This window comes from Anopheles moucheti, chromosome 3, assembly GCF_943734755.1.
Source record: "Anopheles moucheti chromosome 3, idAnoMoucSN_F20_07, whole genome shotgun sequence".
NCBI lineage: Eukaryota > Metazoa > Arthropoda > Insecta > Diptera > Culicidae > Anopheles > Anopheles moucheti.
Genome location: NC_069141.1, coordinates 15,596,662 through 15,609,549, shown reverse-complemented (window position 1 = coordinate 15,609,549; position 12,888 = coordinate 15,596,662). Strand labels below are relative to the sequence as shown.

The 12,888-nt window shown below is 40.7% G+C and overlaps 1 protein-coding gene across 2 annotated transcripts; it reads right to left on the bottom strand.

Moving 5' to 3' along the window:
* Positions 1-1,774: 1,774 nt before the first annotated feature.
* LOC128303185 (augmin complex subunit dgt3) lies at positions 1,775-11,429 on the bottom strand. Of its 2 annotated transcripts, XM_053040053.1 has the most exons (8): positions 11,412-11,429; positions 11,199-11,338; positions 10,754-11,120; positions 10,380-10,684; positions 9,758-10,312; positions 9,514-9,691; positions 9,247-9,440; positions 1,775-1,915 (listed from the first exon to the last, which is right to left on the bottom strand). In XM_053040053.1, the coding sequence occupies exons 1-7, from the start codon at positions 11,427-11,429 to the stop codon at positions 9,267-9,269; spliced, it is 1,737 nt and encodes a 578-aa protein (XP_052896013.1). In that variant the 3' UTR covers positions 1,775-1,915; positions 9,247-9,266. The 2 variants fall into 2 exon arrangements, with proteins under 2 accessions (XP_052896013.1, XP_052896011.1); XM_053040051.1 differs by lacking the exon at positions 1,775-1,915 and having other exon boundaries at positions 8,819-9,440.
* Between the last annotated feature and the right edge of the window lie 1,459 nt (positions 11,430-12,888).

The following is a 12,888-nucleotide window of genomic DNA, read 5'->3' as shown; positions in this document are numbered from 1 at the left end:
CGCTTCCAAGTGCCAAGTGAGTGACTCACTATCCTGATTAATACAAATCAAGGAAGACCAGAAATGGTCGTTGAATTCACGAAAATAGCAGCATTATTTTCTAAAATAATACCATGCTTCACAGTAGCTTATAAATATTTTAAAGTTGTTTACTGCTTGATTCGCTGCAATTTTTCATGATTTATTTTTCACTAACAGTGTTGTGCTATGTTGCTTACTTCTCAGTTTAAATAGAGAAATTTTTATCAAACCAGGTAACCGAGAAGATTTTTAGTAGGGTCAATATTTTTTCAAATCCTCTGTATTTCAATAACCCATGACACAAGCACAACATCAAGAGATATTGGCCAGCAAATTCTGGGCCTTTTAACTTTATTTACCCGCAACCTGGATAGTTGTTCCTGGGAACGAGGAGGTTGGGTTGTAATTTTGTACCGGTCCTATCTAAAGAAGACTGGCGCCGCTACATTTGATTAAATGGCACCTTATGAAATTTAAACTTTTAAAATATACTGTCTGTGAGGAAAAAGTTAGAAAAAAAAACATGGGAAATCTTTGGTACCTTAATGTGGATGGCTACTTAACCTTAGATATATCCAATCAGTTGCTTTTATCTGATTGTGAAAGACGTCGACTTTCGACGAAATTATGTGCGATGCCTACGAAAAGCATAAATGCATAGCAAGCAACTGGGGATCTGACGCAAAAATATTATAAAGTGCTTCATTGTAATTTAGAATACTCATGTTAAAATGATATGTTGCATATGATCCAGATGGGAGCTGAACGCAAACACGACGTGACGTATATTTTTACGATACATTTCATTCGTGATAAATGACCAAGGTTCGGGACTTATCAACCACAAAGATCGAATATCTAAAACACGACGCAAGATGTACAGATCAGAGGAATGGCTATATCAGACTAAGAGAAGAACAAAGTCATCAAGGTTCAAGGTCTGTTAAAACCTAAAACGACAACAAAAGCTCAAAGTGACTTGGAATATGCTTTGCCAAATAGTTTTTATGAGTGCCAAAGGGGCCCGAGGTGAGAAATTTGATAATTTATTAAACTAAATAAAATAAAATTAACAATTTCCTCCAATTGGGAAGAAAACCTCTTTTTAAAACATCTTTGAGTTTGCGTACACAACAAAATTCTGTTGCATAGCCCTGTAACCGGGCCGATTAGCTAGTTTTAGTATCAAAATTGATTTTTTGTGTTATCTTTGTCCTATGTTTATGTTATGCCATATTTTCATGGCTAAGTGTTAGATCTTGTACAGTTATAAAACTTTTTTCTTATACACAGTTAAATATTTGGGACGAGGTACATCCGCACGAAGCATAAATAGGCCTTGAAGCAGACGGGCCTATCCTTACGGAATATGACCGGTCAGTGATGTATGATTTATGTCACAGCAACGACGCAGGATGGACGATGGAACGATGGAATTCCATCAGGATGGACGTCTTCGATTTTTTGGCCATAAACTAGAACGGATGCTGAAACGGGTTCATAGAAGACCAACTCAAACACCTTGGCATAGAGCCAGAGTGATGTGATGCCACGATAGTTAGCGGCTTCCATCTTGTATCTTGTGTGAAAGGAAGTCAGCAAAGGTCATCTTCAAAGAGACTGGGAAATTAGCAGCGTAAATTGACTCACGAAAAATCACGAAGCAGCCGTCACACCACCGGTCCTCGAAGATTGCGATAAGCTTATTAAGCGCACTATTGTGTCATCAATGTGTTTCTTGTGCTTATAATTAAATGCATCTGCACGATTTCGTTGAACTCATTCGACATACTCGTCACAAAGAAGGAAGCTTGCCCGCAGATCCCTAGACGAGGCCCACCAAATGCTGATGTGATTTAATAAGCCGGAAGAGTCAATTTCGCCATTTAGAAACCTGGAAATTAATAAAACATACTATCAGTACAATATCCAAAATTATTTCATACAACATTACATGCTGGAATTAAAGCCACTCCAATTGATGTATGACAACATCATCCGAATGATTTGACATATGTTTGCACTGGTACTTGAGATCGGAGAGGTTAAAAATTTGAGTGAACCTCAAGAAAAGAGATCACCTTTTCCGCACAAATCCATGAACAATGGGGTACATTCTAGCAATACCAAACTCAAACTCAGGACTTATTGTCGGTCTGGAACGTTCATTCATGCCCAATGCGTAGCTCACAGTGACTATAATTGCACTTAACTAGGAGGGGCTTGATCCGATAAACAATTATGTTAGAGCTACTTCTATAAATTGCAAGTTCTTCTCGCTGATAAACTGACACTCATGCCAGGGATACTGATGACTGCTATCATTCAAGAAGTTCTACAGCTCGAAACATTACGCCGGCACGCCAGCCGTATTGCAAATCAATCTAAAGTTCAAAATCCATCTTCGATGCGGCAAGTTTCGACTTCGGCCACAAATGGTGCATCAGCGTCGAATCAGCAAAGAACAAACGGGAAAGTTAAATGCTTTCGAAATAGTGCACGAGATAAACTTACGCGCCGGCGAGTAATACTCAAGCGGCCAGCCCAGTACGTGAAGTTACTGTTCCCGGTTGTGAGTGGGGCACAAGAATGCACAAGTCATTCGTAGCGTTTCGAGCCATCGTCATCCGGCCGATGGTGCGCATCTATCAGCCGACTGGCTGGCTGCATTTGCAACCGAAACGTATCTACACTTCACAAGAGTTTTCGGCAAGCGCGCCTCGACCCAAACCCGGAAAAACTCGACGCAACGCCATGGACGTCAACACATGCACACTCGGACTCGGTAGGGTGTGCGAAAGTTCCAGTAATTGCTTTCTAAACACGTTCCGAACCGAGCCACTCCGGGACCGGGTGGACACGGTAGACAGGTTCCCACCCTTCTCGATCCGTACATCTCTTTAGGCATCACACTGCGCCAACACTGCTGCCACCAGTAGCAGCATCATCCCTTCGGCCCGCCACACGCAAGACGCAAAGCTCACAATTCGCAATTTAGGACACGTTCCGGCGATAAAATTGGTGAACATTTTCATCAGCTTGCATAAATTTGATTAAATGAACTTCACTTTGTTGCCTTCACTTGGTTTGATAGCGCCGGCACACCAGCCAGCAGCAGCAACGGTAACGCTTAACGCTTTCGAGACGCACTCGAGAGCTGCTGCGCAAAGATGGATGAGATCCGCAACAATGTCGTTGTTGTTTTCGTGGCAGATCTTAGTTCCCGGTGCGGCCATGTGCGGGCGTGTGGAAGATGCTTTCTTTTCTATTTCCCTTTTTTGCTTCTACTGCCCGTGTACCAGCTGCACTGGACGCACGAATGATCCAGGATCGTATGTTTGATGGTGGTGCGTTCCGTTCGCTCACGACTCACTGTTCTTTTCTTTTCATTGGAAGAGAAATTTTTCACATTTGGCACGTGTTTTTTGCTATATTTTGGTAAACCCTTTGCTGCTTCTATTTTACTTCATCTTTGCCAAATTTAATATACATTAGTACATTTTATCATTCCATTGCTTTGTGGTTTCTTTGTTCTATGTCGCTTTCTTTATCATTCTGTATGCACTTTATTTGCTCTATTCCTTTTTTTTCTACTTCTATGTTCTAAGTTCTTGTGGCTTTACCTTACTTTAAAGTTACTTTGTTTATTTTCTTCTTTTCTTTTCTTTAGAAAGAAAATCATTTGATAAAGAGATGCAATCATAGTTTTCATGTTTTTTTTAACTCTTCTTGTTAGTAGAACACCTCTAACAATCATGTGGTGTTTGTTGTGTTTACCATTACATTTATTTAAATATCATAAACTTTTATTTTCCTTTCCAAAATAAACTCTACATAATCCTCAAGAGTTAAATCGCATCGTTTGCTCTTCCTTCGTTCTGCAAAATCGTCCATTTCCTGATGGATGTTTCCTGGCTCGTTATCGTTCGCTCACGTCAAGGATGCCCCTCCTCCTTCCTGCTCCCTTTCCCATCCAGTTTTCCTGGTGCTACAACTTCACACGGAGGTAAAACATGCTTGCCGCACCTTCAACAGGCGGTAGGATGCCCCACCCACACCATTAGAGCCCTTTTGTTCCTCTTCGTATACCCAAAAATCGGGAACTAACAGCCAACAGTCGGTGGCGAAAAAAAAAAACGATGTATCCGAAAATCCATCGCAGCTACTCAGTGGCTGTCCGAAATCGGGCCCGTACCGGAGAGCCGTGTGTCGACAAAATGGCAATCATTCGCAAACGCCAGACGGGCCAGGAACTAGGTGTGTGTGTGTTTTTTTTTCTCTTCTGCTTCTTCAAAAACAATCCCAAAACTCTTCGTCTTCTTCGCCCGTCTTGTGATCGCCTTTTCGGACCGCTGGGTGAATGAGGCCAGGGAACAGTATCATCATTTTCTAGGCTTTGGCAGTAATCTAATACATCATCTCATCACGTTTCTGTGCTGCTACAGGCACGGCCAGTGCTTATCCTCACGAAAATGAAATGAGAAGAAGAAAAAAAAATGGAACCATGAGTTGGCCACTTTTGGCCGTTGCGATGCGCTTCTTTTTTTGGTCCGTATCTTCGTCTTACCCCAAGGACACGTCGTACCGAACATTCCCCCTTATGGGATAACCATATTCCCGCAGGAATGGCAGTGGCGGTGGCCGTGGGTGAGAAAATGCGTGACCTGATTTACAATCAGCGAACCAGTGCCTAGCCCTGAAGCAATTTCATACCACCGACCTTAAGGCCAGTAAGAAAACAACGGGAAAATGCATACGCCCGATCCGATCTGGTGTGTGTGTGTGCGTCTGGTCTGGTCCACCGTTCGTTCCCAACTTCCAAACCTAGAATAAAATCTCACTTTCACCCCACGTCGTCCGTTTCATTTGCCATCACACACATACACACTTTGCTTCTATTCATGCCACCGCACGCGTATCGAAAGCAACGAAAGTGGCCAGCAGCGGATGCGGATTGCGAAATTTCCTGCCAAAAGAATGAAAAGATTACCGGGGGGATCATCATCGCCAATAGAACCGACCTGGGGGTCCCGGGGGATGGCCAAGTGGAGAAAGTAAGATGTAAATGGAATGTCATTCGCCGGGAGCTATATTGAGCCCCGATACCCATACCCGGTTCCCATACATTGCAGCCAGAGTAAAAAAAAAACCACCACCACCACCAAACACTATTATTAATAAAAATTGACCATAATGAATATTCAATGAACCGGTGGTGATGGTGGGGCGAATCGGAAGCACCCGGCCCACTGTCCGGGCAAGCGATAATATTAAATCGCGCGAATACTATCCAATCGGTTTCGGGTTTGCTCGGTTATTGGCTTCCGGGCGGAAGATGAACTTCTCCGGTGCCTTGTGTGTGGTGTGTTAAAGCCGGAACGGACCGGCTATTGGTAACACACGAACGATTTCTTGCAATCATTGAGATACCGGAGGCCGATGGTGATTTCCCAAGTCAAATTGTAGCCACACAAACACACCCACACACCTTAGTTAGGGTGACAATTTATAGGGTTTATATAGTGAGAACACAAAAAAAGCACAGTGAATGTCTATAAATATTAACCACGTTTCGCGTGTGAAAACTCATTAAAACGGTAATTGTGTTTGGTAGCGTATTAACTATTATGAAAGGGCAACATCATGATAGTCTCTCCCAGTTAATTTGAGGGAAATAAACTCGTAAATATTCAACATTACATTACAGATTACATCATTCACCATGCTGCTCCGAACTTTCGGGAGCTTTATGTTTAGAAAGAGAAAGCCTTTCGTAAGATAGAATAGATGATCGAGGGAAAATTGAATCAAGTCCAAGTAAACTAACCTTCAAAATCGAGAATTATATTTTAAAAAAAGCGTTAATTAACTCTTTTGTTAAATCTAAGCCCTTTAATTGCTACAATACTTAAGCTTTGATTGAAAGCGTCAATTCCCGGTTCAAATTCAACAAAACTGCTACCAACAATTTAAAGTTTATTTTAAACCACAACAGATAGCAAAACTCCAAAGACTGTTACGGTCTTGATAAAAGTCCTTTGGAGTATGTTGTCTAATGACATGAAACGCTTACTGCACAAGTATCACAAAAAAGGACTTCTTTTAGCAATATTTAATTGAATTTAATTTAGCCTTTTAGGGCAGGTTAGCTCCGGTTGTACTAGGCTTGATCAATTTAACCGCTCGATGAAGCGCCCTCTAACTTCGAACGATCAAAGCCAGCTGTCGCATTTGTATCGATCGTACAAAAGAAGAATATTCTACGCAGATGTTATGTGTTATATTTAATGCTATAACATCCCTTCTGTACATGCGAATAATCTAACAAAGCCTAAAGTAGCATTACCTGGTGTGATTCTCATGACATGATCAACGCGCTTCGGCAATTTGGAGAGTCAAATTTGCTGCAAAATTGCTGCACTTTCTAATTTGATTTGAAGGTGATACTCTGGTGACTCACTTAGAGTGTCATTTATCCTGTCCTATATTCTATAAATCCCATCGCCAACAGCACTATTCCCCAAAGGAATTTATTCCCGAGTCAACTTTATTGCGTTTAAATCCACACCGTTTGTAACATGTTTTAATTAGCGCACACTATTTACCTTCCGCGTTGTACTGTAAACAATTCCACAGCACACTAATCTACCGGCAATTCGTACAATCGAATGAATCTAAATTGCGGAGATACGTTTATCGACGCACTCATGACAAAACAAACACCTTTAATGTGCACCTATTAATACTCTACCCAACGATCATACAATTCCCCTTCAGCAAATCAATCATGTGAGATAAAAATGATGCCACCTTCCCCCATCGGTGTGGTGGAATGATCCTTCTATATCTGCACCATTTAACTTCCCCGGGGTTCGCTACATTCCTGCGGTGCCGCGCTCTAATGACGAATGACACGTCAAAGCGAATGGAGATGGAATTAGTAACATTATTTTATTAGCATACATAATGAATCCTGGCCGACAGTAATCCTTTCCTTCAACAAGTAGCGTGTTTCAGGCGGCGACATTTTTGTCCCTGGCTGGCAAACACGTGCGAATTGGCAACAAAACAAGGGGACAGTAGGTAAAGTTCACTACCGGATAACATCACCTCAACACTAGCTGTCAATCGTTATGTAAATGTATGCAATTAGTGCAACATCAATAACGTAACGCTAAATAACATTATTAATGCAAGATTGCATTTGTGAAAGCATTGCGGCGTTGGCAAGGGTGTGTGGACGCAGTGTTTAAATAATGAAATAGAATTGGAATTTTATTTCCGAGTAAAAAAATTAACAATTTTCTCATGGTGTTTTTTATAAGCAAATTTGAAACATTTGAATTATGAAACAAATTTTTAAAATATTAAATTTAAAAATACGCAACGTTACAGAGCGACTCTTGTACTTTACAACAACCTTACAGAAGTGTAGTAAGTGTTACTTTATCGCTTCTGGTTAGGTTAAACTATCATCTTACTTGTCGGAACGGAAGCTTTAAGATAATGGCACCGACACAAAGATTGAAAACCATAAGTTACGAACCTACAGCGCTCGTTCGCTTTCGCCATATACATATATTCGAATTTCAAACTCCTATCCATAACCGTAAGAATTCGACGAGCTAGCGGTTTTGAACCTCGGTGCCCACCCGATTTTCTCCCGAAATACGACCTCTTCTCGAGCGCAACTGCGATCATACACCCGAACGTGTTGGGTTTCATCAGTTTTCCTATTTGGAGTTGAACCACCATAAAGGGTTATACACGTCGTGCCGTTTATGCCGTACCGCACGCTAACCCCCATCGACCACCGGGAAGACACGGGTCGAGAAGGGGGAACAGTGCCGTTTTTCTCGCGAAATTCAACTTAAACTCAACGATTACCCACCCAAAATGAAAAAAAAAACAACCGAACAGACGGGACCCGGGCGCTGCCCGTACTCGTACCTCATACAAATACGAATTTATTCAAATTGGATACGAAAAATACGAAAGAATCCGTTCGTTCTGTGTGTGTGTGTGTGTGTGTGTGTGTGTGTGTACGCGCATGCATTGCGAGGGAGAATTGTTGCTTCAAACGCAATACCGCCCCAGGAGACCCGAGGACTCGTCGTCGCGTGCTTCTGTTTTCTGCTCCTTCCTTCCGGATCAGCGCACATTTCACAGGAGATGTGATACACAACAACCCACACCCAGCGCGGGTGGGTTTTCCGGTTTGCGGTATTTGCATTTATTGGTGGTTTGTGATGCGATGTCAATTTTAGTTTCACTTCCGACCTAGCACAGCAACACAAAAAACACTCACAGACGCAAATGGATCCGTTTCTTTCCGACATCCTTTTACCACTTCTGTGCTTTTTTTTTGTTTTGCTGTTTGGCCATGATAGATATTAGATTCTTTTCCTTTTGGGTCACATGCTTTCTCACACACACGCTGCACGAAGTAGTTTGGGATACTTCCACGGTTTTGGGATAATTCGATCTTCGAGCGGTGTCAAGTCGCGTGTCGGAAAGAAGACGACGCTGTCGCTCGAGACGAAGGTTTTGATAAAAATAACAACAGGCAGCTACACCGACTTGTAAAGCGAAACGGGTTGTGACCAATGTCGCTAGCTTAACCCCGAAACCCGAAATCGCTAGTTCTTTAACGCAGGAGCTAGTTTCGATAGTCGTAAAAACTCCCATAAAACGCTCCTTTCGGCCAATCGCTTTAGAGCGATAGCGAAGCAAAAATAGGATTACAATCGGATTATGGTACAAATAAAAACAATATTTTAAATCGAATACGGTTCTATTGTGATAAGGTGTGCTTAAGGCATATCGGGACTATTTACTATAATTTACCTATCCAATGCTCTGCATCCTGGACACGAAACAATTCGCTAGTTTTGCATGGTTTTAATTTTTTTTATATTAATTTATCTGGGACTATTCTTAACATTAAATTTCCGTACAGTTTTTCTTTTCATTACATGAGAAACCACAAATTTGATAGTTTTCTTCCTTCGTTTGACTTTTATCTTTTCTTTAAGAGTATTAATTATCGCGTTTATGTTATCCCTTCTTGATGTTCACTTTCAAGTGTGTTCTGCATATTTGTTTATGCGTTATTTATTCCTGGAGTTTACTTACAAACTCATTAAAATGACCCATTTTAAAGCACTTCATCATTCAACTTCTTGAACATTAAAACACAATACTTCCGCGTTCCGTTTAACTTACCGCAAACTTAGCTGAGCATGCTAAAACTTGGTATCGTTGACAATCGATCTGCACTTGATACCGGAGATACTTTTGTAGCTAGTCGTTTTGGACGCTTCGGCCGTTATTTCCTTAATGGCAAAGGTAACCTTCTTTGGTTCCGTTAAGAACCAAATCCAGAGACGTTGATAGTATAGCCAAAACTTTTGATTTTGCTACAATAGACAAAACACCCATTTGGGCATTAAAAAAATATCCCTTTATTTAGTGGGATTTCATTACACTCACCTTCGGTTCTTCGATATTTTGTACGAACTCTTTCCGAATATTCCGAAGGTGTCGCTCCACTTGACTTAAAGCGAATCCGATCTTTTGAAGCCGTTCCAAGTATTTTTGACCGTAGAATTGGGGATATTTTAGCGGTCCATCAAACACGAAGCGTGACATCAACATCTCTTGCTGGGTTCTGAAAGAGAACAACAAATAACTATGCTTAGCAAGGAATTATTATGATAACCCTGTTGTAACATACAGTTGCTTCAACAGTTCATCCGCATTTCGATGATATTTTCCTTTAGCAATCGATTCGTACAGTTTCGAAAGACGCTTGAGCAGACCGGAAAAGTACTGCACACATCCTTTCATTCGGTTGGATTCTTCCGTATTACCCACGGTGTCCTGTTTTACGAGTGCCGATAGCGGGCTTAAGTAATCACTATACACTTCCTCGGGCAGTGAATTCTTTTCGATCTGTTTCATCGTATCGATACGTTTAAAGCATCGCTTTGATTCACCATTCATTTCGTCCGCATTATCGAACCAATCGCGTATCTTCTCCAAATCGAGCTGCATCAGTATCCATAGCAACTCGGCGTTCATCAGCTCGCAGGAGATACTTTCGCACAATGGTTGTATGTATTCCAACCTATTGACGGCACGATCGAGTTTCGCACGATTGTTCTCGTACAGTACCGATTCGATCTTTAGCTCGTTCACCTGCCGGATGAACGTATCGAGCTCGTGCTTTAGTAGATCCATCCTCAACAGATCGTGATCATTTACGTTCTTCAGTTCGAGACACTGTTTCCTACGGAGAAAAGAATAGAAATCTGTCGAATCTCTTTTCAATGCCGTCGTTTTTTGCGAATACCCACTTCAATGCGGACACTTTCATTGGCACCCAGCTATGATTCTGCAACCGTTCAACAAGCTTCATCACCCCGGCGTACTCTCGCTTAGCCTCGAGCAACTTTAACTCCTCCGCGTCCAAGCGCATCTTGATGCCTTCTAGCTCATCGATCACCTGCTGATTATCCACATCATCGGTTGACTTTGAGCTATCTAGCCGTTTCACAGTGAAATGCTTCTTCACGCACATCTCCACGAACTTCAAAAACTGGTCGCCCTTTGCATCGAATTGTTCGATCGGCATCTGATAGATGAATATGGGTGGATTTTGCTAAAAATAAAAAAGAATACTGTATCCAAACCATCCAGCAGTTTGCCCTACGCTTATTTAGGCTCTTACTCGCTGATAGTAGCAATGATGTAAATCCGATATCTGCTGCTGGGTTGCCTGTTGGTTCTCTTCCAACTGTCTGGCCATATCCATACTGTTCGATGCGACCTTATCAAGAACGTATTCCTGTTCGCGATCATTCCGCTCCAGCTCGGACAGTTCCTTCGTGACAGCAATGTTCGTTTTCTTCGCACCGCTAAAAAGTTTTTCATACTTTTCCTCCACCTCGACAAGCTGTTCCAATTGTTGTTCTAATGTCTCCACGTCGCAATCCGTGTAATCGAGTATGCTCACGTACTCCTGGTTCAGTGCATTCAGATGCTCTTCCAATATCTCATCCCCCAACACGGTGCCGTTACGAACGAGTTCTTGATAGCTATACACCAAACAATAGCACCACAATTATTACTGCAGGAATATATTGTCCCACATGAACAATCCCAAAAGAACATACCTTTTGAGCAACAAATCTGTGACGAGATTTTCGTCGTCAAGTTGTGTAAACCATTCGAAAAATTCACGAAACGTTTCTGCGTGAATGATCCAGATATGACGCACATCGATAGCATCAATCTTTTTCAGTGTTTCAAGAACCTGCGGGAAGAAAAAGCGCAATCAGTTTTGTGCTAAGTGAACCTCTTAAATGGAATGGATTCCCTAAACAAACCTTGCTCGATTCCTCCATTATTTCAGGCAGAATATGCTCACTCCAACTCAAGGCACCACCGAAAACGAAAACACAACACACTGCAAAAAGTTCAACGGCAGTTTGATTCAACAATTTGACAGCAGCGCTACGGTTCCCAAGCAACATATTTTAATGCTGCCGTTTGCCTTGTGCGATAATGTTTTATAGCGGGAAAATTTTCAATAATTATCGTACAGTCAGTCCCCGAACTACGCTATTAGAGCGCACTGCTATAACCCGGGAACAATCCGCGTAACACGAATTTCCATGTAAGTCGATTCCTCGTGCAAATTCGTTTATACTAGTAAAAGATTTTGGTAGTTCCCCCCATAGGGTTTGAAGCAACCATTGACACAATTTTGACATGACACTATGGGTAGAGAGCAGTCATAAAAAGGACCAAATAATATTAATAATAAATAATACAAAGAAAAAAGAAACAGAAGTAAAGAAGTTACAGGCGTTTAAAGAAAAAAAAACCTTTTTGGAAAAATTTTGACCCTAAAAACTTGAAAAAAGTCCGAAAATTGTATGGTTTTCTATTGAAATCAGGTCAAACTTTGAAGGGTCTAGGACGCAAAATAAAGAAGTTACAGGCGTTTAAAGAAAAAAAAAATTTTTTATAAAAGTTTTGACCCTAAAAACTTGAAAAATGTCCAAAAATTGTATGGTTTTCTATTGAAATCAGGTCAAACTTTGAAGGGTCTAGGACGCAAAATAAAGAAGTTACAGGCGTTTAAAGAAAAAAAATTTTTTTTGTAAAAATTTTGACCCTAAAAACTTGAAAAATGTCCGAAAATTGTATGGTTTTCTATTGAAATCAGGTCAAACTTTGAAGGGTCTAGGACGCAAAATAAAGAAGTTACAGGCGTTTAAAGAAAAAAATTTTTTTTTGTAAAAATTTTGACCCCAAAAACTTGAAAAAAGTCCGAAAATTGTATGGTTTTCTATTGAAATCAGGTCAAACTTTGAAGGGTCTAGGACGCAAAATAAAGAAGTTACAGGCGTTTAAAGAAAAAAAATTTTTTTTGTAAAAATTTTGACCCTAAAAACTTGAAAAATGTCCGAAAATTGTATGGTTTTCTATTGAAATCAGGTCAAACTTTGAAGGGTCTAGGACGCAAAATAAAGAAGTTACAGGCGTTTAAAGAAAAAAAAATTTTTTTTGTAAAAATTTTGACCCTAAAAACTTGAAAAAAGTCCGAAAATTGTATGGTTTTCTATTGAAATCAGGTCAAACTTTGAAGGGTCTAGGACGCAAAATAAAGAAGTTACAGGCGTTTAAAGAAAAAAATTTTTTTTGGAAAAATTTTGACCCTAAAAACTTGAAAAATGTCCGAAAATTGTATGGTTTTCTATTGAAATCAGGTCAAACTTTGAAGGGTCTAGGACGCAAAATAAAGAAGTTACAGGCGTTTAAAGAAAAAAAAAATTTTTGGAAAAATTTTGACCCTAA

What these genes read in the sequence shown, in the direction of transcription:
- LOC128303185 (XM_053040053.1), bottom strand. An exon ending in GATGAACTGTTGAAGCAACT is followed by an intron (nt 9,692 to 9,757) that starts GTATGTTACAAC and finishes GTTCTCTTTCAG; the next exon opens with AACCCAGCAAGAGATGTTGA. An exon ending in AAAATATCGAAGAACCGAAG is followed by an intron (nt 9,441 to 9,513) that starts GTGAGTGTAATG and finishes TGTCTATTGTAG; the next exon opens with CAAAATCAAAAGTTTTGGCT.